The sequence below is a fragment of the Triturus cristatus genome, chromosome 11 (assembly GCF_964204655.1).
Source record: "Triturus cristatus chromosome 11, aTriCri1.1, whole genome shotgun sequence".
NCBI lineage: Eukaryota > Metazoa > Chordata > Amphibia > Caudata > Salamandridae > Triturus > Triturus cristatus.
The window spans coordinates 645,038,640-645,066,265 of record NC_140594.1 but is presented as its reverse complement, the minus strand read 5'-3'; the positions used below and the strand labels follow the sequence as shown (position 1 = coordinate 645,066,265).

The following is a 27,626-nucleotide window of genomic DNA, read 5'->3' as shown; positions in this document are numbered from 1 at the left end:
CAGGCCTTGATCCTGGTTCACTGACGTGCTAAGCACTCTTGAAGGGGACGCATGTGATGTCTTGCCTAAGGGACTATTCATATGCAAGACGCCATCCTCCCTAGTAACTGCATGAACACTCGAGCTGGCAATGAATGATGAGGCTGAAACTGCTGAGCAGAGTCTGCATGTTGCGGATTCTGGCCAGACTGGGGTAGGCCAAAGCCTTTTCTGTATCTATTGTGGCTCCCAGATTCACCTGTGTGTTGGATGGCTGTAGATGATACTTGGACAGGTTTACTGTGAATCCAAGATCATGGAGCAATTGCACAGTTTTGTGAGTGTGATGGAGTCAGCTTTTTTGCGAGTTGGCTTTTATGAGCCAATCATCCAGATATAGGAAGACGTGAATGTGTTGTCTTCGAAGGTGAGCTTTCAACTACTGCTAAACACTTGGTGAAAACTCTGGGTGCGGTTGTTACTCCAAATGGAAGCACCTTGAACCGATAATGCTGCCCTGCTACTACGAACCGTAGGTATTTGCGATGAGCAGGATGTATTGGGATATGGTAATAGAAGTCCTTCAAGTCCAGAGTGGACAGAGTGGACAGGAAGTCGCCTTGTTGAAACAGTGGAAGTACTTGTTGTAGAGTGACCATGTGAAAGTGGTCTGATTGAATGTAAAGATTTAGTTCTCTGAGGTCCAGAACAGGCCTGAGAGATCTGCCCTTCTTGGGAATTAAGAAGTATAGGGAGTATACCCTGGTTCCTTGATGTTGTAAAGGGACTGGGTCTATTACTCCTTTTCCTAACAGAGATTGAACCTCTTTTTTTTTTTGAAGGGTGAGATGTTCCTGTGACATTGCATGTCATCTTGGAAGAATGTTTGGGGGAGTGTCTGCAAGTTCCAGGCAGTAACCATATTGGAAATTTATAGAACCCATTTGTCTGAGGTGATGGTGTTCCAGACAGGGAGAAATTGAGAGAGATGTCCCCCGACAGGAGTGGAATGATCGGAGGGTAGTGGAAGGAAGTCACTGTTTGTTATGAGCGGGGGAAGTGCGTGTGAAGTTTCCTCTGCCTCTTCCCTTACCGTGCTTTCCTCTAAAACCTCTTCTAAAATATCCTTTTGATGAGGGCGACTGATTGTTGCCCTTGTAAGAGGAGGGATTTTCTGTGGTAACAGTTTTGGAACCACCCATGTAAAAGGAGCGGCGAAAGGAACCTCTACTAGCAGGTAATTGTAATGCTCCCATGGACTTTGCGACCTCAGTGTCCTTTTTCATGTTCTCCAGCGAGGTGTCAACTGTTGGACCAAAAAGGTGTTCCTTGTCAAAAGGTTGATTAAGACTGGAGGCCTGAACCTCTGGTTTGAAACCAGATATTCTTAACCATGCATGTCTGTGTAGCAATACACTTGTGTTTACTGCATGTACTGCTGTGTCTGCTGCATCTAATGCACATTTGATGGAGGTATTGGTACCTTCTTGTATGATATCATTTGCCTTCGCTTTATGCTCATCAGGCAGATATTGGATAAGGTTTTTCCAACTCATCATAATGAGCTCTATCATATCTGGCTAGCAAAGGCTGAGCATTGGCAATGCGCCAGTGATTAGCTACCTGAGAAGCTACCCTTTTACCAGAGGCATCAATTAACTTGGGCTCTTTATCAGGTGGAGGGCCCTCACCTTTTATTTGTGAATGTGCTCTTTTACGAGCATTAGAGCCCACCAAAGAGTCTAAAGGCAGTTGACCCTTGATGTAAGCAGGGTCAGTCGGTACTGGTTTACATTTTTTCTCAACTCTGGGCAAGATTATTCTTGCCCTGACAGGGTCTTTGAAAACCTCATCTGCATGCTTAAGCATCCCCTTAAGCATTGGTAAAGTGTGTGCTGTTTTTTGAGTGGAGCTTAATGTCTTGAATAAGAAGTCCTCCTCTAATCCCCCCCCCCCCCCCCATGATAGTGAGCAGCCCTATTAAGAAGCTCAATATAACCTATATTGTCATCAGGAGGTGATGGCCTAGATGGATACAAATCAGGGTCAGTGTCTGTATGTGGATCAGTATTATAATCCTCCCATGTGTCAACATCTTTTGGCCTGTTGTCATCCTCATCCCCAACCTCCTCATCCTGTGGGGCAGGTAATAGTGGTGGTGGTGAATTAGTGGGGGGAATGAGTAGGTGAGGATTAGTAGGCGAAGGAGGTGGAATATAAAGTGGTGATGGGTTTGTACCCATATTCGTTTTCTTTAGAGGTATAGGATGCTCATCCTGATGTGCCAATTTCCTTTTTTCAGGTAATTTGGCATGAATATATGTCCAGTATCTGGGTTGATAACCAGTTCTTTCTGTTTCGGATCTGGAGGTGGAACATCGGACCGAAAATCTTTTGTTGGAGTCTCTCTTTAGTTGTAGTTTTCGGCGTCGAAATTTCAGCTTTGAACTCTTCAACACCGAAGATTTAGGCTTGGAGAAAGATGGAGGAGGCACATGTTTGGTTTTCGGCGCCGAGGATTTCGGTTCGGTGCCGCTAGGGGGCCGACCCAATCTGGAAGGCTTTTTTCTTGTGTTTCGGCGCTAGGCCCGCAGGCGGGGTACTCGGTGCCCACCTTGGCTGAAGGTAGAGGAAGGACCGGAGCCTTTTTAGGTTTTGGATGTTGGGGCATGGGGCTTTCTGTACTCCCTGTACGTTGACTCGGTGTAACTTGCTCCTCTTCTTCTATGTTGGAGTGTGCTTCGGACAAGGAGACATGTTCTTCTTCCTCGGCTCTTTGAGTATGTTCTTGGTTGGAATCTTCTCCAAAGATGTCCAGTACGGAGCCGCCTTGTTGTTGCATTTCATGAGGTCGGCACGCGTCACAGTCTTTCTTGTCGTGTTCCGGGGACAAACAGAGATTGCACACTTGGTGCAGGTCGGTGCGTGGAAAATTGGCGCAACACCCGTAACAGAGCTTGAATGGAGTCTGTTCCATCGACTTCTAGCGAGCCCGGCGCGGGCCCTCCACGAGTTTTCCGATCGAAGATTCTTGATTTGAAACGATACGTAGGGTAGTGGATTGCGCATCGAAGGGAACCCAAGAAATGGTGCCGAACCGGAGCGCAGCAATTCACATACGAACCAGATGGCGGAAAAAATATTCTAACAATGGAGTCGATGCCCATGCGCACTATCACCAAAAGGAGGAGTCACCTACCTTGTGACTGGAAAAGACTTCTTCGAACAAAAATAAAGTGCAAACATCCGGAAACAACACTAGATGGCGGGCTATGCACAGCATGTGATCTACAGCTCACATGCCTCAAACACACGGTTTTCACAGACTACTGAGTCTCCCTTCCTCTTGCTTCACTTTTATCTGCCATGACTAACTTTGCCTTCCATATATACAAGATTTTATTAAATTAACTCCACAACTACTCTTAAGTGCAAAGAGGGCCTTAAAATCCCCCGTTAAGGATGCTTTTATGTACCTTAGGGAGACATGATCTATTTACGGACACAGCTAGCATACATACGTCAGACAGACAAAATATAAAGAAACATGAAAGATGTTGCGGGTATCATCTGATTCCTGCCTCCAAATTCTCCAGTGGGCCCTTCTTCAACTGAAAGGTAAGGCAGGCCTGGCAAGTGGTGCTGTCACCTTCAGGGGGAGAAGCAGAGATAGCAGAGCTGATGCTGACTGGTCCACGGAAACTTCGAGAGGCACTGGGTGCAGTATAGGAAGGGTTTCATTTCCATCACTGACCTGGCATTCTCGTCAGCTAGGGTCTGTGAAAAATAAGCAAAAAGCCCAGTGAGGAGGCTGAGGCTCTGACAGAAAGACTCCAAGATGAGGCTGATTGTCTGTGTTCGCCAATTGAAAAATGAAGTGGGATCGTGGATCTGGTTGAGCTATTATAAAGCATTGAAGTTGAGTAGTAGAGTGGACCCAGTGGTATGCATTCAAATTTCCAGCACTGTCCCACAATTTGTTTTCTGCCCTGGATTGTTTTTGTTTTGCTTGGCTTCTGCCCAATATTTAAAAAAGAAGTCCCATTTATTTTCATCTATATCCTATTCAATAGCCCATCACTCTGAGTGAAGGCTCCCTCTAGTATCTTCACCTGCACATCGTAGCCCTCATCTCTCCAGAGCCCACTTAATTTTCTATTTTGAGATTTTGTCTCCATGTCGCTATGCAGCACACTAAATACACTTTTTACCTCCCTTAGCAACAGGTATCAGTCCACTCGCATAGTAAGGAGTGCCCATGTAGCAACTCCTCTCCCTACCTATGGAGATGCACTGATGGAAGAAAATTAATCCTTCATCCAGTGCTTTTATTGTGCCTGCAGACAAGAGGTCTTCAAACGTTTTGATGCAAAGTTCCCCCTTCAAAACTTTTTCGGTGTAAGGCCCACCTCTTGACAAAAATTTCTAGAACCTGGTACTCATCATTGAGGACCACCAACAACTATAAAGTCCCCCTATTCTCAAAGCAAATCATTTTTTACATTGGTGAAATAATATTAAACAGAGTTTAGCAAACCAAAGGTCAGTGAGCATGGGGGCGCGGTCAAAGGTGTGGCTAAAAACAAAGGGACTCATTTATGAGGAAGTGGTGTAGGGCACCGCTGCAAGTCTTCTTGCTGTACTACCCTACGCCAATGTGAAAGGGCAAGAATGCATCGTATTTATTAAATACAGTGCATTCCTTTCCTTTAACATGCATTGGCACACAAACTGCTACCTAGCATCAACACAGGCAGGAATTTTGTGCAGGAAAAGGCACCTTCCTGCACAAGAACAATCCTGAGAGGCGCTTTCCTCTTTCTGTGTGTGCTACAGAATGCAGCACACATGAAAGAGGAAAATCGTTACGCCGGCTATAGGTTTTGGCGCTGCCCCAGATTTACTTGATTTTGTAAATCTGGAGCTCTCAAAATACATGGGTGTTGCGTGGTAACTCCCAATGCAACCCCCATGGAGCGCCTCCTTGACGCAGAGTTAGGCAACGCAGCAACTTGTGCTGCTTATTCTTACTCCATATCTATGAGGCCATGCTAAGCCACGCATGGTGACTTTGCGTCACCTCATAGATATGATTGAGAGGCTTGTGCTGCCAGAGCATCAAAAAAAGTGACAATCCGGTGGCGAAAGTCTCTCATAAATAAGCCCCAAAATATTTTGTACGTTTCTTTTTAGGTATTTCACCATCAGGTAGCTATATATAAAATAACGAGCAGCTTAAATGACAAATAAATAAAACACAGTTGCTACTAAGTGGCAAATACCCAGTAGTACATTATGAAACCTCTATTAGTTAGTGCACTGCAAAGGTCTGTGTGTAAGCAGAGAGGCACATAATTAAATCTTGGTTGGTGCAGTGAAGAATAGTGCCTTCTGTATTTTAAGTGCTACGAGGTCACAGCCTTTGACAGAAAGCACTGCGATTATGCAATTAATTATTTCATACTTGCATTACGCAAAGTATAATAGACTGCTACAAAATGTGCAAATAGTTTTATGATAAAATGGTGCTTCCACAATGTTGATTCAAGTAATACCAGACTGTACGTAATGCAATTTTGTTTTACATAGCTATTCCTTCAACACCTCCTCTTGGGTATTAAAGCGGAACCGGCTCCACAGCATCCTTTACATTTGCAGATTACCCTTTACATTTGCAGATTAACTCATAGTGTACATTTGCATTTCATTCAGGCAAGCAGTCACCCTTGCACAAAGGCTTATTTAGCTGTCTGCCCGGCTTAGTTCACATCACAGGAGACTCAATTAATGAAACTTCAGCCGAAGCAGTTTAACGATCGGAATTAACCGACCCGGGATGGTGGTCTATTTCCAAAACGGAGAGCAAACGTTTTGGATTCCAGGCAATAGTGAGACTGGATAATGTGCACCCCCGTTCCCAGGTCACCAAAGCCCCCCTGGGGGTCGCATCCCACAGATTGAAGACCTTTACTGTAGAGTGTTGGGGGCAGGCACAATGAATTGAAAAATACTGGCTATCTGCTAACTAATGTATAATGATGATAATCCCTGGCAACAAAGGGGCCCTGGCACAATGGTGCTAATTTCTGGTAAATGGCAGACCATGACACAATGGTAGTAATCCATGGTAGCATGCTGAGCCTGCCACAATGGTGGCAATTTCTGGCAACACATTGATCCTAGTATGCTACAAGTAATGCCTTGCAACATAATGGCCTTTGTACAATGCTGGTAATCCCAGGAAACAGGCTGGATTTGGTATAAAGGTGATAATCATGGGCAACATGATTACTGGCGCACAATGGTAGTAATCCCTGGCATTCTGTGGGCAGCAACAGTATGCTGCTGCCAAAGAACAAATGTAAATCATTTTGAATATATTAAAATTCAGACTGGCTAAGAGAAGAGAGTAACCAGTACAAGTTAACATATGCAATGGGTATATCAGTGTACATACTTAACTAACATCCCCAAAACTCAAGACAAATGCTTTGCCAATGCCCAGGTTTTGGGGAGGGAGTTTGATAGGGTAAAACCTAATGCATTTGATGTTTCCCCAGGAATCAAGCTCATTCACACCATTTTCTCCAGGAATCTCTACTCCAAGTGTTTTTGAAAGCCACATCTTAAACACCCAATATACCCATCACCTGTCTTTTACTCACTCTAGATTTGTCAGGGTATCCAAGTTTTCAATTTTCTGGATTTGATTATCATACAGGTCCAGATCTTGGAGGGTGACCAGATGTTGCAAATTCTCCACATGCTTGATTAAGTTTTGACGAAGGCACAAGACCTATGGTAAAAGAATAGAAAACTGGAAGAGTTAAAGTGTAAGGTCAGGGTGAAAAAAAGAACCTTCTCATATATTAGAAGTAAAACCTAACATGAGACAAGAGAAGCAGAAGACTAAATATACTTCATTCATTCCATAAGGATGACTAAACAGATATCATGAACTGACTGCTCACAGTCAGTTATATAGGCGCCATCTATACAGAAGCCTGAAAAAGTAAGAAAATTAAAAAACTAATTATTCTAGTAGCAGTAAGAATGACCCTTTAAAGTAGTAAGGCACAGAGCCATAAATTAGAATTTCCCATGCTGCAATGTCAAAAAGTCATGGGAATCAATCAATCAGGGGGATTATAAGCGAACTACTCACCCAAGAGGGTCTCAAGGCGCCTGGAAGGGAGGTAAGGGGGAGGGGGGGGAGGTCAGCGGTTCCATGTCAGTTGAAGAGTCAGGTCCTCAGAGACTTTCTGAAGGTGTCCAGGGAGGGAGCACGTCTGATGTCGGTGGGGAGGTCGTTCCAGGTCTTGGCTGCGATGTAGGAGAAGGATCTTCCCCCCTGCTCTGGCTCTGCAGATGCACGGGATTTCAGCAAGGAGGAGGAGGGTGGTGGAGCGGAGGTTTCTTTGGGGTACGTGAAGGGTGATTCTGTTGTTGAGGTATTGGGGTCCGGTGTTGTGTAGGCATTTGTAGGCGTAGGTGAGTATCTTGAAGGTGACTCTTCTCGATGGGGAGCCAGTGGAGCTTGCGTAGGTGTTGGCTGATGTGTTTGTGTCGGGGATCCAGAGGACAAGTCTGGTGGCGGTGTTCTGTATTGTCTGGAGCTTGCAGAGTAGGGACTTGTTGATGCCGGTGTAGACTGCGTTTCTGTAGTCCAGCCTGCTGGTAATGGTGGTGTCCGAGCAACCTTGGCCGATACCCAGTGGAGCTGTCCTATGCAGCTATAGAGGAGTTTTGCTCTGGTTCACCCCTCGGCCGTCACCTACCCAGCTGGACATCGGACATTGTTTTCCTCATCTCCCTGTCGAGTTCCTTCACCTGCATTCTTTACCCCTATTTTCCTTTCCCCTCTACCTTTCACTCCCCTGAAGACGTGTGTACATTATATAACTCATATTATTGTGTAATCTCATGTTTTTTTTCTTCTATGGCTATACTTGGCTATGTAATTATGTAACCTGTGACTCGCTGATCCTCATTTAAAGCGCTCCGATCGATACCTCAGGGACTAGCCAGCGCTATATAAAACTTTGCAAATAAATGAGTGTGTGGGAGACTGTCTTCCTTGCCTCGGGGGGGGGATCCATTTGAAGGTCTGGCGTCTGACGCGGAGGGTGTTGAAGCAGCTTGAGGTGACGGCGCTGACCTGTCAGTTCATGGAGAGGGAGGAGTTTGAGTACGATGCCAAGGTTCTTGCAGTGATCCGTGGGGGTCGGGGGGCTGTTGAGGGCGGTGGGCCACCAGGTGTCGTTCCTCGCCGAAGGTGTGGTTCCCAGCACGAGGACATCTGTCTTTTACGAGTTGAGTTTTAGGCAGCTGTTGCTCATCCAGGTTGCAACGTCCTGCACTCCTTCCTGGAAGTTGAGTCTGGTGGAGGTGGGGTCCTTGGTGAGGAATAGGATGAGCTGGGTGTCGGCGTAGGAGACTATGCTGAGGCCGTGCTGCCAGACGATGGTGGCGAGGGGAGCCATGTAGATGTTGAAGAGAGTTGTGCTGAGTGATGATCCCTGTGGAACTCTGCAATTGATTTCAGTGAATTCGGAGAGGAAGGGTGGCAGTCTGATCCTTTGGCTCCTGCCAGCGAGGAACGATCTGACCCAGTCGAGGGCGGTGCCTTGTATGCCGGCGTCGCGTAGTCTGGCTGCGAGTGTGGGGTGGGAGACGGTGGCTAAGGCTGCTCACAGGTCGATTAGAATCAGGGACGCGGTGTGGCCTTGGTCGAGGAGGCCACGGATGTCATTGGTAGAGGCGAGTAGGGCGGTCTCAGTGCTGTGGTTGCTTCAGAATCCATATTGTGAAGGGTCGAGGATGGCGTTGTCTTCGATGAACCCTGTCAGTTCTGCGTTGGCGGTCTTCTCTGTGACTTTCACCACAAAAGGGAGTAGCGAGATGGGCCAGTAGTTTTTGAGGTCCGTCAGGTCTGCTGAGGGCTTCTTGAGCAGGAGCCTGACTTCTGCGCGTTTCTAGTTGACGGGGAAGCAGCCGGTCTCGGTGTTGATGGTGCATTTTAATACGGGTGCGATGGTGGTGGTGGCTCTGTGGTATATGTGGGATGAGCAGGGGTCTGTGGGAGCCCGGGGTGGATGATTTTCATGGTCGGGCCGGTCTCCTTGGACTTGATCGGTGTCTGAGGAGACCGCCAGGAAGAATAATAATCTGAACGTTTTGTCCAGCCCCGCATGAAACAAGCGATTTGACATCCTATTATTAATGACTCGGGAGGCCTGCATAGAAAAAGTCTTTATAATCTGTTGCAGTATTGCAGTTTGGAAAAAAGACAGGCACAAACATCAAAAGAAGCATGTTACCATTAGCACGGCTCAGATGAAACGTTTGAGTCAACCTGACTCCATGAAAGTTACTGGGATATTTGATCTGTTGATTTGATGTCGAGTCCGGCGAAGTCGTAAAAATCAGTTAAAAACAATAAAAATGTTTTTTTTTCACAGTAGGTATTGCTTAGACACCTCTCTAAACTTAGGGGGGACAGCATGCCTTTCTGCTGCCCCCTTATATAGCTTTTTCAATTCCTTTCCACAACACCTTGAATTTTTCACAGTAAACAGTAATGGCCGCCATTTTATTACCACCCCACAGTCAGAGCGCTCACACTAGTGACAGCATGAAGGCTCATAGGAAAAACGGGCCTCTACACCAATCACACGGATGCATATTTTATTCTTGCATACTCACAGGACTCTCATGCGCACAACTGCAAAAATATATAATTATTTTTGACCTATAATATCTCAAACATTACTGAACGGATTTACACCATAGCACAAAAAGCCCAATCTGCAACCCAAGATCTAGCTTCCTGACGAATTTGGTGGAAATCTTTTCAGAAATGTTTGCTAAAACCTATCTCAAAGAAGTCTATGGAAAATGCATGGAGATTTTACATTTTGGGACCCTCCTTTTTTCTCAGCCCCCCGCTTGATGGATCACCCTGAAACTTTCCACAAAGGAGCTGAGGTAGGTAAACTTTTTTGGGGGGAAATTTCGTGAAAGTTTGTCAAACAGGGCCAAAGTTATTAGCAAACCAAAGAAATGCTCCGTCTATGGAAAGGAAGACCTAACTATGACTGCCTACTGATATATTATCTACTGGCGGTCGCCAGTAGATAGTTATAGTTAGGACCGTGTTTCCATAGGAAATCTGTAAATTCTATTTTGAATAACTTTGGCGCCGGTTAACGAATCCTCGCGAAATTTTCAAAACTAATGGGGCGCTCCGCTCAGCTCCTACCCTGAAAGCCTCGGGTGATTCGTCAAGCGGGGGCCGAGAAAAAAGGGGGGTCCCAAAAAGCGTTTTCCCCATGCATTTTCTCATAGGACCTTTAGTGAGGTAGTCCTCAGGTCAGGGAAGTGCCTTTTGCATATATGGAGTAAATCTGTTCAGTATTTCCTGAGAAAATTGCAGTTAAAGCACATAAATATCTATATTTGTACGGTTTTTTAAATGCTAAGTTATGTATGTTTTTTTTAAGGTTTTTCACCGTGCGCGCACGGTGCGCGCACCCCGCGATTTTTAAAAAAAAATAAAATGTTTTTTCACCCTTCGTGGTCCTTTAGGGACCCCCTGACAAAGGCTAGGGGGTCAGGAACTCTCTACCCTGCCCCCTTTTCACGTTCGCCACATCTATTTTTCACTCTCGCACCCACAACAAACAAAATGGCGGCCGACACTTCCTGATTTCGAACGTTGACTGACATGTAACCACAGATCAGAATTACCTTAGCACCCTAACGTGCGCGAGCGTAATTCTGATCGGTGGTTACATGTCAGTCAACGTTCGAAATCAGGAAGTGTCGGCCGCCATTTTGTTTGTTGTGGGTGCGAGAGTGAAAAATAGATGTGGCGAACGTGAAAAGGGGGCAGGGTAGAGAGTTCCTGACCCCCTAGCCTTTGTCAGGGGGTCCCCAAAGGACCCCGAAGGGTGAAAAAACATTTTATTTTTTTTTAAAAATCGCGGGGTGCGCGCACGGTGAAAAACCTTAAATTTTTTTTTTTAAATACATAACTTAGCATTTAAAAAACTGTACAAATTCACTTAAAAAACCATAGGTTTCACACACGTTATAGTTAGGAATTAGCATTTACAAAACCTTGCAAATTCACTTAAAAAACCATAGGTTTCACACATGGTATAACTCGCGCTACCGCCACTCTATCACAAGGATGATGTCATGATTGATGTAATATGTGACGTCATGAGCACTGGATTGCGGGCGCGCGAGTTATAGTTATCTGACCTAACTATAACGGGGGAATTTCATTGGTTTTTTACGAGTGAAATGTCCACCTAACTATAACGTGTGAAACCTATGTTCTTTAAGTGAATATATATATATAGATATATATATATATTATCTACTGCCGGTCGCCAGTAGATAGTTATAGTTAGGACCGTGTTTCCATAGGAAATCCGCAACATTCTATTTGGAATAACTTTGGCGGTTGACGAATCCTCGCAAATTTTTCAAAACTAATGGGGCGCTCCGCTCCTACCCTGAAAGTCTCGGGGGGATTCGTCAAGCGGGGGCTGAGAAAAAAGGGGGGTCCCAAAACGCGTTTTCCCCATGCATTTTCCCATAGGACCTTTAGTCCGAGCTACAGCCCGAACGGCTGAACAGAATTACTTGAAATTGGGCAGAGAGGTAGTCCTCAGGTCAGGGATGTGCCTTTTGCAGGTCTGGTGTAAATCTGTTCAGTAGGTCCTGAGAAAATAGCATTTAAATCAATATATGTATCTGTAAGCGCGCTCCGTGCGCTTACGGTAAGCTTACCGTACACGTACGGTGCCGTGCGCGAGCTCAATTCTGATTGGTGGTTACATGACTGTAAACATTCGAATCGGTCGAAATCAGAAAGTATCGGCCGCCATTTTCTGTCTCTCGCACTGAAAAACAAAGGTTGATAACATGAAAAGGGGGCAACGAAGAGAGTTGCAGACCCCCTAGCGTTCGTCAGGGGGTTCACGAAGGACCAAAAAGTATGAGAAATAAATGTAATAATTTTTAAAAAAAAATCGCGGAATGCGCGTACGGTAAGCTTACCGTACGCGTACGGTAAAAAAAAGTTTAAAAAAAAAAAAGAATTAACAATCACATTTAATATATAAATCTAAGGACCCCCAAGGGAGAAAAACAATTGATATTTTGTAAAAAATGGCGAGGCGTGCACGGTACGAAATGCGCAACGTGGGCGCTCGGTGCGCGAAGCGACCAGAGTGCCCACAGCGCGCGCATGGTGTGCGCAAAAATTAAAAATAAATACATAACTTAGCATTTAAAAAAACGTACAAATTCACTGAAAAAAACCATAGGTTTCACACACGTTATAGTTAGGAATTAGCATTTAAAAAACCTTGCAAATTCACTTAAAAAACCATAGGTTTCACACAAGTTATAGTTAGCTGTACATTTCACTCGTAAAAAACCAATGAAATTCCACGTTATAGTTAGATCAGGTAACTATAACTTGCGCGACCGCCACTCTATCAAAAGGATGATGTCATCAGTGATCTCATGAGTGATGCCACTGACCATGTCATGAGTGATGTAATATGTGACGTCATGAGCAGTGGATTGCGGGCGCGCGAGTTATAGTTACCTGATCTAACTATAACGTGGAATTTCATTGGTTTTTTACGAGTGAAATGTACAGCTAACTATAACTTGTGTGAAACCTATGGTTTTTTAAGTGAATATATATTTATATATATATATATATATATATATATATATATATATATTACCTACTGGCGGTCGCCAGTAGGTAGTTATAGTTAGGACCACGTTTCCATAGGAAAACCTCAACATTCTATTTTGAATAACTTTGGCGCCGGTCGACGAATCCTCGCGAATTTCTCAAAATAGGTGGGGCGCTACGCTCCGCTCCTACCCTGAAAGTCTTGGGGGGATTCGTCAAGCGGGGGCTGAGATAAAAGGGGGGTCCCAAAACGCGTTTTTCCCATGCATTTTTCCATAGGACCTTTAGAACGAGCTACAGCCCGAACGGCTGAACAGAATTACTAGAAATTTGGCAGAGAGGTAGTCCCTAGGTCAAGGAAGTGCCTTTTGTAGGTTTGGTGTAAATCTGTTCAGTAGATTCTGAGAAAATAGCCTTTAAATCAATATATATATCTGAGCCCGCTTACCGTACGCTTACCGTACGCTTACCGTAAGCTTACGGTGGCGTGCGCGAGCGCGATTCTGATTGGCTCTTAGATCTTAGTAAACATTCGAATCTGCCGAAACCAGGAAGCGGCGTCCGCCATTTTGTCTCTCGCACTGAGTGTTGTTTATCAAACATGATGGCCAAAAACATGTTACGGGGCTGTTTTGACAACTCCCTCCCACATAGTCATGTTGAGGGAGTCCCCAAACATCCCCCAAGAGCAAAAACGGTTTTATTTTTTTTTCGGCAATTTCGCGGGGTACGCTTACCGTACGCTTACCGTACGCTTACGGTAAAAAAATAAAAATAAAAAAAACACTATCCACACTTACCCCACCCCCTGTGCTTTTGGTGGCCGCAGGCCACCAAATGTGCAGGGCTTATTAATAGAGAAAAATAACGTAATTTTGGCAACATGAAATTATAAAATCGAAATAAAAAAAACACTATCCACATTGACCTCACCCCCTGTGCTTTTGGTGGCCGAAGGCCACCAAATGTACAGGGCTTATTAAAGTTGATAAAAACCGTGCACGGAACGAACTGCGTTAAGTGGGCGCGCACGCCACAAATGGCGTAAAGTAACTTAGCATTTAAAAAACCGTACAAATTCACTGAAAAAACCATAGGTTTCACACACGTTATAGTTAGGAAATAGCATTTAAAAAACCTTGCTAATTCACTGAAAAAACCATAGGTTTCACACATGTTATAGTTAGCTGGACATTTTACTGATAAAAAACCAATGAAATTCCCCCGTTATAGTTACTGTAGGCAATTATAACTCACGCGACCGTAATCCTCTGCTGATGACATATGTGTCTTTATGAAAAAAAAATATTTGTAATATATGTATAGCTAAAATTTAATGGAAGAAGATATGGGCAAATAAGTGTCTAAATACAGTATTAGCATCAGCAGAGGATTGCGGTCGCGTGAGTTATAGTTGCCTACAGTAACTATAACGGGGGAATTTCATTGGTTTTTTATCAGTAAAATGTCCAGCTAACTATAACATGTGTGAAACCTATGGTTTTTTCAGTGAATATATATATATATATATATATATATGATTCGAAAAACGGGATCCCAGTCGTTGCCCTCGTGATGTGCCGGCTCCTTCCCTCTTGCTTGGTAGCACTTGTGAATTGAGAAAATGGCTGCCATGGTATAGCTGACGTTTTTTCCCAATGTAAAATGGCGCTTACAAAACACAAGCAGTCCTCTTTCTTTTACTGTTATCAATTATTGAACGATATGTAAACCATCCCATGTTGTCAGTCTTGTTGTGTGATCAAGCCCCTTGCGGGTGAAACGCGTCACGTTAAAGGTTTATGAATTGAATAAACCCCTTTGGATTGACCCTTGATTGCGGTGATTTCTTACAAGGATCCGAGAGCACGACTGGGATCCCGTTTTTCGAATCATAGATTACACCGGTTTACTCCACCGGCGTTGTGCCACCCCCCTACGGGATACGATCCCCAGAGGAGTTTTCTTCGTGTGGATTAAATAAGGAGGTCGACGGCCGGCCGCTATGACGTTGCAGATGAAGTCCTGCTGACCCATACACTTCAACGGAGACCCGAACCTCACGCTATCCCCACAGCGGGATACACCGTGGAGGTAAGACTAGTGGAAGGCGGACGGATATTTCTGTATGTGATCGTCACATGACTTTGCCGCTACTATTTCGTAACTTATACTTTTAATTTGCCCCCTTGTCTAAAACGGAAGTTAAGCCCGACTTTTTATTCATGTGCACCGCACGATAACCCGTTATTTACTCATCACTAGTCTGCCTAGATTACGCACTGTGAGCAGAGTTATAAGCAAATCCGATAATTCAAGATACAAACGTTAAGATGCCTCTGTCTGTCACCCCACATGAGCATTGACCAAAGGAACTTTACACGGAGTAATATCTTGATAAATGAGATACCACACACTGAACCAAAAGGGGTTCCATGAAGGCGTCACTTCCTTCCGTTGTATTTCCAATCTAGGAATCATCAGACACTAACTGTGGGATTTCAAAGGGGACTCTTTTCAGTATTTGTTACCACAAGTGACATCGTCAACGTGCATGCGGCAGGGGGAACCATGTACTAAGACAGGGGGATCCAGTAGCACCCATACCAAGGAGTGCTCCTTGGGACGCTCAAGCTCAAGGAAGATGGATGATGAGACCGAGCGCAGAGCAACAGCACAAACATTATTTGCTAGAGCACCAGGAACGAATAGTTTCTTACCTGTCGGTGTAGTTTTGCAGCTTGAAGATCTTTCTGGATTCACTATGCTGTGCATTATTCCGCGATCTTGTGGTTGGGTCCGGATTCGTAGTCTTTTCTTTGTTTTTTTTTTTTGTTTTTTTTGTAGCCCAGGTGGGCGTCGACGACCACCATTTGGTGCACCTCCCGTGACGTCGTCGTGCTTCCTGCGGAAGTCCCACCTTTGGGGCACCATCTTCGGGTTCTTTTTTCCCTTTTTTTTTAACCCTAGGCGATTGATTAATTCTTCTTGTCCATTTTCTGTAATTTTTCATTCCTTCTGATCTTTTCCATTTCACCCCCTCTTCCTCCAGCCTCATCTTCCTGGCGGAGGTGGGTGGGTTCGCTAGTGAATCCAGAAAGATCTTCAAGCTGCAAAACTACACCGACAGGTAAGAAACTATTCGTTTTGCAGCGTGAATCTTTCTGGATTCACTATGCTGTGCATAGACTTTGTAGCGGTTTTCCTAATTTTGTGGCGGCTGGGTGGTAGATGAGCGTTGGTCGTTGAAAATGTGTTGAAGCACCTTCTGTCCAACCTGTGCTTCCTTGTTCATCTGAATGTCTCCGCTAGCTCCTGTCCAGCCTGTTTGTGGCAGAATTGAATAGTGAGGGCAATCCACCTAGCGATGGTGCCCTTAGTCACTGGCCTACCCATGAAGCTAGTAGCAAAGGACACAAACAGCTGCTTCGACTTCCTGAGTTCCTTGGTTCTCTCAATGTAGTGCATCACCGCTCTTCTTGCGTCGAGGGTGTGCAGGGCCTTTTCTGCGTTTGAAGTCGGGTTTTGGAAGAAACTTGGTATCTGAATACTCTGATTCATGTGGAACGCCGACACCACCTTGGGCATGAAGTGTGGGTCTGTTCTCAGGACTATTCTGTCCTTGTGAATCTGAATGTAGGGTTCCTGTAGTGTTAGTGCTTGAAGCTCGCTCACCCTGCGTAGTGAGGTTATGGCCACCAGAAAGGCCGTTTTCATCGTCAACATCTGCAGTGTGGCCTTGTGAATGGGTTCAAACGGTGCCTTCATGAGCTCCGTCAGCACCACGTTCAGATTCCATGCCAGCGGCGGCAACCTTTTCGGGGGGCCATCCTTTTGGCTCCTTCCATGAATCTCTTCACCACCTGCGAGGTGAAGAAACGTCCACCCTTTTCACCTCTGGTGTAGGCCACGATTGCCACTAGGTGTACCCTTAGGGAGCTCGAGCAGAGATTACTCTTTAGAAGGTGTGTGAGGTACCTCAGTACTGTTGAGTCTCTTGTCATTCTGCTTTGCAGGCCCTTTTTCCTGCACCACACAGTGAATCTCTTCCATTTTGCGCTGTAGCATTTTCGTGTAGTTTGTTTCCTTGCCTCCCGTAGCACTCGCATAGTGCTCGGAGGCAATCTTAGGTGTGCGAACTCTAGGTCTTCAGGAGCCATGCCGCCAGGTTGAGGGTCTCTGGCTCTGGGTGCAGGACCTCTCCGTTTTGCATTGAGAGCAGGTCCTTCCTCCTCTCGAACCTGTATGGATTGCCTTGTGCCATTTCTTGAATTAGTGAGAACCATGTCTGCCTCGCCCACTGCGGAGCCACTAGGATCAGAGTCATGTTGCTGGTTCTGCACTTGTCGAGCACTCTGTGCAACAGGGGTATCGGTGGAAAGGCGTAGGCAAATGTCCTCGACCAGCTTATCCATAGGGCATTTCCCTGGGATTGCTGATCTGGTTGTCTGGACGCGAAGCTTTGGCATTTTGCATTGTGGCGTGTTGCAAATAGGTCTATTGTGGGAGTTCCCCATCTCCGGAAGAGTTTTTCCGTTTCCTGGCCATTGAGCTCCCACTCGTGCGATGCCGAGGTCTGCCTGCTTAGCCAGTCTGCCTCCACATTGTCCTTCCCCGGTAGGTGAATTGCCAGTAGATCTATCCTGAGAGCTATGGCCCATCTCCAAATCTCCTGAGCTAGAGAGGAGAGAGGGAACGACTGTGTCCCCCCTTGTTTGTTGATGTAGAACATTGCCGTGGTGTTGTCTGTTTGAACCAACACCCTCTGGTTGTACAGGTGCCTCTGGAATGCCTTCAGGGCTAGCAGGATTGTTTTCAACTCGAGGTAGTTGATATGGCGAACCGCATCTGCTGGAGCCCACAGACCCCTCACTCTGAGGTTGTCCATGTGCGCTCCCCATCCCTTTTGCGATGCGTCCGTGGTAATGGTCACTGTTGGGATTGGTGGTGTCAGGCTTCTCCCTGCTGTCATGTTGTTTCTGTTCCACCAAGTTATCTCCTCCTGCACTGCGTGCGTAACAACCACTAGATCCTCCCAACTTCCGTTTGCTTGTGACCATTGCTGTTGTAGCCATTCCTGGAATGGTCTCATGTGCAGGCGTACATTCGGCACCAGCTGGATACACGACGCCATCATCCCCATCATCTTGTTCACAGCCCTCACTGTCAGAGCTCGCCCCTTCTGGTAGAGCCGCGTCTCCCTCAGTAGTGCATCTGTCCTCCTGTCGCTGGGCACTACTGTACTGTTGAGGGAGTTGATTTTCGCCCCCAGGAAAATCTTCACCTGTTCCGGTTCCAGCGATGACTTGCCCCAGTGGATCGAGAACCCCAGATTCGTGAGGGTGTCTGTTACGCGTTTTGCGTGCCTCTCGCACTTCTCACGTGAGTTTGCCTTGACCAGCCAGTCGTCTAATTAGGGGTAGACATGGATTCCCCGTCTTCGTAGGTGGGCCGCGACCGCCGACAGGCATTTTGTAAAGACCCTTGGTGCCGATTTTAATCCGAAGGCCAGGGTTGTGAACTGGTAGTGTTCCTGTTCGATGTTGAATCTTAGAAGGCCCTTGTGTCTTCTGTTTATTGGGATGTGAAGGTAGGCATCCTTGAGGTCCACGGTGACCATGAAGTCTCCGTCTCTTATTTGGGGCAGTACCTCCTGCAGCGAAGTCATTTTGAACTTCTGCGTTCTGATGAACTTGTTTAGGTAACGCAGGTCCAGGATGGGTCTGAGGTTTCCGTCTACTTTCGGGACCACGAAGTAGTTTGAGTAGACCCCTTTGTTGCGTTCTCTGAACGGCACTGCCTCTATGGCTCTCTTTTCTAGAAGTTTCCATGTTTCTTCTCTGAGTAGTGCCAGTTCTTGGGCCGATCTCTGTCTTCCCTTTGGTTTCCTGTTTGGAGGTCTTTTCTCCAACTCTACGCAGTATCCGTACTGCATGATGTTCCGTATCCACTTGTCTGTGGTTATACGCCGCCACTCCTGAAGGTAGAACCTCAGTCTTCCGCCTACTGGTGTTGTATGCTCGTAGGCTTTTGAATATTCTTTTCCCCCTGATGTTACTTTTTTGCGCCTCACCCTTGGGGGCATGACGAGGGTAGGCGTCCTCTTGCGTGCTGAGTCACTTTGATGAGGGCTGTTCGCCCCCTCTCCTCCTTTGGCCACGTCCGTTCCCTCTCCCGCAAAAGGACTGGCCCCGAGGTTGGTACTGCCAGTTTTGCTTCTGCTGACCTTGTCCGTGACTTTCACCCTGCTGGAACGTCTGGTGCGACGGCCCCTGCTGGCTTCCTCCCCTACCGTAGGGTCTCCTCGAGGGATTGCCTCGCCTCATTCCCCTCAGCTGTAGGGCCCCCATGGACCTCGCCGTTTCGTTTTCTTTTTTCAGCTGGGTGAGCTTCTCGTCCACTGTTGCTCCGAACAGTGTCTCTCCGTTGAAGGGGGTGCCAAGGATGTTGTTCTGCACCTCCGGTTTGAATCCCGAGATTCTTAGCCATGCATGCCTTCTCTCGGTGACCCCTATGGCCATGAGTCTTGCTGAAGTCTCTGCCCCGTCCAACGCCGTCTTTATACACGAGTTGGCGATGTTCTTGCCTTCGTCTATCAGGTGTGAGGCTCTCTGGCGGTATTCTTCGGGGAGGTGCTTTACTAGCTCCCCCATCTCGTCCCAGTGCTGGTACTGGTGTCTATTGAGGAGTGCATTGGAATTCGCCATGCGCCAGTGCATTGCGGCGTTCCTCTCGACCTTTCTTCCTGTGAGGTCTATCCTCCTGCTCTCCTTATCAGGTGGTGGGCCCGAAGTTGCTGGTACGTTGGCCCTTCTCCTGGCCGTGGAAGCTATGATGGAGTCGGCGGTCACGCTACCCTTGATGTAAGGGGGGTCCAGGGAGGAGTGCTTATATTTCTTCTCTGTCCTGGGCGTGATCGACCGGCAGGTCGCTGGTTCCTTGAAGGCTTCTCTCCCCTGATTCATCACACTTTGTAGCATGGGGAGGAACTGGCTCCTTGTCTGGATGGGGAGCAGGGTCTCGAGGAGAAAATCGGCTTTCGGCTTCTCCTCGTCGAGTTTGACGCCGAAGGCTGTTGCTGCGCTCCTGACCACCATATTGTACACCCCGATGTCGTCGGGTGGCGAAGGCCTCGAAGGGTACGTGTCCACGGGCTCCTCCGGGTTTTCGGTGTCGAGATCCTGCCATTCGATGTCGTGGCTGGTAGATGGCGCCGAGTCGTAGAACGACTGTTGGTCTTCTTCCTCGGCTTCACCATCATAATAGGGCTCTTCTTCCTCTTCGAGATCCCTTGTTAGTCCTTCGGTGTCGAATTCGTCCTCGACCTCGACGACGTCCGTCGATGAAACCGTTGGAATCTTGAATTCCTTCATCTTGGCGTCGAACTCCTTCTTCCTTTGAAGGATGTTCTCCATTTCGGCCTCGAGCCGCCTCTTCTTTTTCTCCATCTCCGAGATGCTTTTGGCGTCGACCGCGGGTCTTTTCGATGAAACTTGCGTCGACGTCGACCGTTCTTTCAGCGTCGATCGGCCCGTTTCCTGGGTTGTCTTCGACGACCCTTGCTTTTCGGCGTCTTTCGGCACCAGGGAGTCCTTTTCTAAGGATCCGCTCGGCCTCTTGTCCATGGTTCCCCCTTTGGTCGTCGAAGTTTTCGGCGCCGGGGCTCCCTTCGTGGACTTAGACTCTGATTTTCTCGAGTCACCCTCGTGTTCGAGGTACTTTCTGTTTTGCGCTCGACGATTCTCTTACCTCGTCTTCTTTTTTCTTGTCGGTCTCTACGACCGTGAAGTTTTCGGCTGTCTCGGCGACGTTGTCCTCGTCGTCCGTGGAGAGGCCCAGATCGTAGAGCGACGGGGCCTTACCCTTGCCATCCATGCTGGCGTTGGCTCTTCTCTGCCGATCTCTCACCCTGAGCGTCTTCGGCGCGAAGGCTGAGCAGGCGTTGCAGTCCTTACTCTGGTGTTCGACCGGTAGGCAGAGGTTGCAGACGGGATGCTGGTCCTTCTGCGCGAACTTGTGGTGGCAGTTTGGGCAGAACTTGAATGGCGTCTTGTCCATTGCGCTCAGGGCCTCTGAGTGCGCATTCTCCAAGGTCGTCGAAGAAAAAGGGCGCTGAACCTCCTTTCTTCGCGCTCCTGATGAAATCTCTTCCTTTCCTGTGATATCCTCTAGTATTTATCGACGAAACTCGCTTTCCTTTCTTCTTCCTTCGAGTGTAATTCTGGAGCTTCCCGATGACGATCCAGACCCAACGGCGGAAAAAAGAATCTGAAGATGGCGCCCCAAAGGTGGGACTTCCGCAGGAAGCACGACGACGTCACGGGAGGTGCACCAAATGGTGGTCGTCGACGCCCACCTGGGCTACAAAAAATAAAAAAATAAACCAAAGAAAAGACTACGAATCCGGACCCAACCACAAGATCGCGGAATAATGCACAGCATAGTGAATCCAGAAAGATTCACGCTGCAAAACAGGACGTAACCTGTCCACTACTATTACACGAAACAAATCTTCAATTCTGGACAAACTCAGAAAATACGAGAAGCTGCACAAACAAGAGATGGCCAAGTGGTGGGAAGCGACATCACTTCAGGATTATTTAGACAAAGAAATGGTGCCTCGCGGACTGAGGATTTACATTACTCCATCCTATGACTCACCAGACCCAAAAATGTTAGAGGAATGGTCAGCAAATTCAGCGAACAGCTCAAAAAACATGCTAAAAATTCTAGTTAAATATGCCTGGTCAGACAGGGACAACATCAAGAAGGAGATCGGACTGATCAAAGAAGAACTCAATTCTCACCCTGACCAAGAAACCATTCTGAAATTTTTGGAAGAAATGAAAAAACGGCTAAAAATAGTAGAAGAGGACATAAAGACTAGAAAGCAACGCAAACTTCATCGAGACTGTGGGGACTATGAGTCAGGCAGGATCCTGACACATAGTAGAAAGTACGATTATCTCTATGAAGGAGAAACAAACAGGGCACCATCAAAAACAACACCACGCTCAGGAGTAGAAGAGGAAGCTGATCTTCTGAGTGATACTAACACAGAGGGATCAGAAGCAACACACACGTCAGAAGGATCAATATCTGAAGAAGAGGCCATGACACGGCCAAAGACTTTTTTAGACGAATACCGGCTCATGAGACGGAGCCGGGTAACATCCAAAGCAACGTCTCAGGAACATCCAAGGGAAGAGGCCCCAGCGAGGAGAGGACGGGGAAGAGGAAGAGCAAGAGGATCAAGAGGAAGAGGCGGAAGAGGGTCCAACAGAGGAGAAAGAAAAGAGAATGGCATGGAGCACATGGGAAGAAAGCAAACACGCTCCAAAGTAAATACATAATGGATGACAACATGGTAAATCAAACTATCATTAATCTGTCTACAAGATACATCAGTGACAAAGACAAACGGACACTCTGCTTAGGACTTTCTTTCTGCCCTGCAACACCCATGAACTATGTAAATGATAAAATCGATGTTTTTAAATTCTGTCGAAAATTAAAATTGAAGAAATGGCACAAATTAAAACCTACACGACACAGAGAGTACAATCATGAGAACAGACAGGTGCCAAAGGATGAATTGACAATAGGAGACATAGACACTCTTGTGGCATTACATGACTTGCATAACGAGAACGAGGGAACGAGTACTCGTAATGAGGCACAACAAATGCTAGAGGAAATGGAAATAAGATACGACGTTTCTTCCAGGTCTGGTTTCAGACCCAATTCCACGTTCTTACCTAACATGGGGCACGACAATATAGATACATTCCAAGAACAAGTGGGAAAAGTGTTATTAGATTTCAGACAAAAAAAACTGGCCAATGAAAATGAGAAATTTCAAACATAATCTCACCTCTTGTCAAAAAAAAGCAATGCAGAAGCTAGCCAGAGATACTAGCATAGTAATACAACCCTCTGACAAAGGGGGCAACATTGTCATTCTACCTAAAGAAATGTATGTAGCCGAAGCAACACGGCAATTAAATGACACCACAACGTATACTAAAACGAACAGACAAGAATACAACAACAGTATCACAGAAATTTGGGAAAAACTTACAGAGTGGAAAGATAAAGGCTTGATCGAATGGGAAGAATATTGTTATCTCAAGAAAGATTACCCTATTCTTCCCATTATGTATCTTCTCCCGAAGATACATAAAGACAAATCCAACCCCCCAGGCAGACCCATTATCTCGTCAAGAGGTTGTGCATTGGAAAACCTTTCGAGATATGCTGACCATTTTTTGAAGGAGTTTGTTACTACCTTACCCTCATTTGTTAGGGACACAAAAGACTTTTTAGGGAAGATTCACAATCTGCACTGGGAGAATGATTTCTTACTAGTGACTATGGATGTAACTTCCCTATATACCTTGATTGATCATGATCAGGGTCTAGAAGCATGTACTAGATTCCTCAAACGCAGACAGTTAAGACACTGGGAACACACGTCTATGATATTGGATATCATAAGATACTGTTTAACAAATAATTTCTTTATGTTTGATAACGAGATCTTTAAACAATCACTGGGTACCGCGATGGGAACCAGCTTCGCACCGAGTTTTGCCAATCTTTTTATGGGTGCATGGGAAGAGGACATTAGAAAGGAGGCCAATCTACAGAACGAATTCGCCAAGGTTAAACTTTGGCTGCGTTACATCGACGACCTGTTTGTCGTCTGGAAAGGCGACAAACAGGAAGTACAAAACTTTGTGCACAAACTCAATGATTTTTTTTTTTTTTTTTAAACATAGTTTGTTGGTTTTTGCACATCCACATAGAAAACCTTACACAATTTGTTTCACCATACTTTCTGCAAAATAAGCGCACGCCTCCCTCCCAATTATACAACACCTAAGACAGGTTCGTAGAATTCCCTCCCGGACTATACAACGCATAAAACCAATTATCTACATAACAAAACTCTACCCTTAACCCCTAAGCAAAACACTTCTAGATTCCCTCCCCCTCCCTCAATCCTCCTCACCAACGCATGCGACAATCCCTGCCCTCTAATGTCGTACAGCCCAAGGAATACCAATGTGTCAAGTTATGTGATGTGCCCAGTTTGCTCCGGGGGCACTCCCTCAGCCCCGGGGCGGTCATCTCCCTCCGCGCCAGGTTCATAATCTCGCAGCGCCTGCACTAGCGCCTTCCACGCAGCTGCTGCCTCTAGCGCCTTTTCATCGCTGCGTCTATGAGCCCATTGATACCGCAGCGCACCCTCGCTGGTGGCCCATTTAATAAGCTCCCCCTTCCACCGCTTGCTAGTGGGCCCCACTGTTGCCTTCCACCGCTTCGTAATTTCTCGTTTCGCTAATATAAGGCCCATGTCTACGAATTTGCTCGTGATTTTAGTTTTGGGCGTGTGCGGGAACCAGTGCAGTATACTAGCGGCCATATCAAACTCCAGTCCCCTCTCTGTTACCTCATTCAGGGTATCTCCCACCTCTATCCAGTAGGGCCCCAGCACTGGGCAAGACCACAGCATATGATCCAGTTCCACCCCCGTTCTCAGGCATCTGGGACATGCCGCCTCCTCAACTTTTAAATATTTCTGGATTTTTCCCGGCGTCAGGTATGCTCTGTGGAGTATGTAGAAGTGCACCAGTTGGAATCTTGCGTTTCACGTGCTCTTCCAAGCCCGTCTCACTAACTGTGCCCAGGTCGTCTCAGGGATAGCTCTGCCTAGGTCACCCTCCCATTTCCCCCGAAGGTCAGCTAGCGGCTGTAGGTTTTCAAGGAGCATTCTAGAATATAGGCACGTGACCGCCTTAACAGTTCCTGCTGCCATCATAGCATACTGGCAGGCCATCGACGTCTTAGGCTCCATCAGCCCCTCCCTCCAATGTGCCTGCATCGCTCTGGTAATCGCTGCATGCAGCAGGAAGCCTCCCCTAGGCAATTCAAACCGCTCTTAGAGAGTCTGGTAGGGCAGCAAAACCCCGTTTTCATAAACCTGTAGTCCCGCTTCTTCCCAAAGTTGTAATTGCGACCAGTCTCCACCGTGTGGTAACGCAGTCAGCATCCCCAGTGGCATCTCCGGCGCGTACGGATGTACCACCCCCGCACGTCTCTGGGAGCGATTCCAGCAGAGCCTAAAGGTTAACTCCTCCGTGAGGAGGTCCCGGGCGTCCAGCCTCTGCTGCAGGGTGATGTAGGAAAGGACGTGGCGTGGCGTTCCCCCCTCTCGTCCGGCCTCTGGACCACGGAACACCCGCGCCACATTTTGGGTGAAGATCTGCAATTGCGCCGCTAAGTAATATAGCTCAAAATCGGGGACCGCCAGCCCTCCTTCACTCTTGGGCCGTATAAGCGTTGCATGCGCCACTCTACGCCTGCCCGTACCCCACAGAAAAGACACCACCATCGATTTCAGCAACCGGAAAGTGGAGTTGGGTATCCACACCGGAAGCGTCCTAAAATAGTATAATAAGCGAGGGAGTGCCACCATTTTCAGAAGGGAGATGCGGCCAGTCACCGATAACGGGAGGGTGGCCCAAAAGGCCATACTCCCCTTCAAGGCCCGTACGCTGCGGCCCACATTCCCCTCCAGTATATCTGCCATCGTATGATAAATATGTACCCCTAGGTAGTTCAGGCAGGTGGGTTCCCAGCGGACCGCTCGAGCCACCTCCGGCCTAGTCTACCCCTGTCGCACCGGGAACAGGCACGTCTTAGCCCAGTTAACTCGTAGACCTGATACGTCCCCAAACTCCGATAGTAAGCTCTCCGCCCCCGTCAATGCTCCACCAGCGTCTTCGAGGAATAACAAAAGGTCGTCCGCATAAAGCGAGATATGCTGTCGCCCGTCTCTGCCATCTAAGCCCCCGTAGTATCGGCCCGTCCGAAACTTAGCCGCAAGGGGCTCCACCGCCAAGGCAAACAGTAGCGGGGAGAGCGGGCAACCCTGCCTCGTCCGCGCTCAACTAGATATCTCTGTGAGACCAAGGACCCCGCTCGTACTCTAGCCACTGCCGAAGTATATAATACTTTTGTCCATTGGAGGTAGCCCTCCCCTAATCCAAACCTTCGCAATACCTTATACAAATATCCCCATTCTAGGCTATCAAAAGCCTTCTCGAGATCCACCGAGAGTACCATAGGCTGCGGGGCTTCTGGGTGACCATCGTCCAGCAACCGCACCAGTCTCCGGATGTTCGCAGTCGTGTTGCGCTGTGGTATGAAACCAGTTTGGTCCTCATGGACCAGGGTGGGCATATATTGTAGTAATCGGGCCGCCAGTACACTACTCAATATTTTATAGTCGGTGGATAACATCGACAAAGGCCTATATGAGGGCACATTCTCACTTCCCCTACCCGGCTTCAATAACGGGATCACCAGCGCTTCGCGCATCGATTGGGTTAGCCGTCCTAGTGTTCTGGCCTCCCTATAGACCTCCTGGAGCCTCGGAACCAGCAAGTCAGTGTATTTCCCATAGAATTCTATGGGCAATCCGTCTAGCCCCGGTGTCTTGTTGCGGGCCATGCGTTTGATGGCAGCTCGTATTTCACCCGGTTCTACGTCCTTACCCAAGTCCAAAGCCTGCTCCCGGTCCAGTCCCGGCAGCGCAACCTCAGCCAAGAAAGTGTCACCGGCAGGGTCCCCATCCTCGAGTCTGCTCTTATTGAGCGTCTCATAATAGCGCTTAAAACACTGCATGATTTCAGTTTGGGTGTAAACCACCTCCCCCTCCGCTCTCTCCAAAGCCAGGATAGGGGAAGTCCGTCTGGTTGGGTTGGCTAACCAAGCCAATAGTGTCCCCGCTTTATCTCCCTCCGCGTGGGCCCTCATCATGTATCGTCTATGATCAAAGCAGCGCAAACGTTCCACCTCAACCGCCACCGCCTCCTTAGCTACGGCAACCCTTTCCTGTAGTTCAGGATGGCCGGGCCTCTCCTTTTCGGCCTGCCGCAAAGCGGAGTCCGCCTTGGCCAAGTCGTCTAAAAGCGTCTTCCGTATGCCCACATGTTTCCATATGCAGAGCCCCCTGATTACAACTTTAAAGGCGTCCCATTCTGTCGCCCTTGTGTCAGCTGTGTTCGCGTTTTCCGCCAAGTACTGCGTGATGCCCTCTTCCAGCGCTGCCTGGAACAGTGGGTCGTCCAGCGCCTCTGGTCTCAGTTTCCAAGTAGGAACACACGAGACCTCAACCATCCAATCCATGTTGATAAGGAGGGGATTATGATCGGAGAGTGTTCTGGTTAGATATTCAGTGCGTGCTATAGTGGGCATTACTGTCGGAGAACACAATATCGCATCTAGGCGTACAGGTAGTTCGTGCATGCTAGAAAAATACAAGTAGTCTCGGTCTCTCAGGTGCTGCGCTCTCCAAGCGTCTATCAGGCCCCAGCGCACCTGCCAGTCGAGCCTACCTTTGGTCAAGCGATGCACCGGTGAGTCGTCCAGGGGCGGATGAGACCTATCAAGAGAGACATCCATAACAGAGTTAAAATCTCCCCCCATCACCAGTGGGCTCGCTAGGTAGGAAGCCAAAGCACCGGACAGCTTCGCCAGAAAGCCCAATTGGTCAACATTGGGCGCGTATACACTGCAAAAGGCAATATCCCTCCCCCTGAGCTTCCCCTCAACAGCCACGTATCTGCCCTCAGGATCAACCGCTTGCCTAGTGACCTGAAACGGGACACCCGCTCTAACCCAGATCAACTCCCCCCTAGCAAACGCAGAATATGTGGTGTGGAAAACCTGCCCTCTCCATCTACGCTGCAGCGCCAACGCCTCTGCCTTTGTCAGGTGCGTTTCTTGGAGTAGTGCTATGTGGATTCCCCTGCGGATTAGATAAGCATGGACTTTATGCCGTCGCATCATAGTATGAAGCCCCCTCACATTCCAGGTTATACATCTCAAATTTCTTAAATCAACCATTCTC

The 27,626-nt window shown here is 47.4% G+C and overlaps 1 protein-coding gene across 4 annotated transcripts in view; it reads right to left on the bottom strand.

Annotated features, from left to right (window-relative positions):
- Positions 1 to 27,626, bottom strand: part of PPP1R7 (protein phosphatase 1 regulatory subunit 7) — a 565,298-nt gene that overhangs the window by 242,030 nt on the left and 295,642 nt on the right. For all 4 annotated transcript variants that reach the window (XM_085634149.1, XM_085634151.1, XM_085634150.1 and 1 more), the window contains one exon: positions 6,645 to 6,775. In XM_085634149.1, coding sequence (XP_085490275.1) covers positions 6,645 to 6,775 — 131 coding nt within the window. The remainder of the gene's footprint in view (positions 1 to 6,644; positions 6,776 to 27,626) is intronic.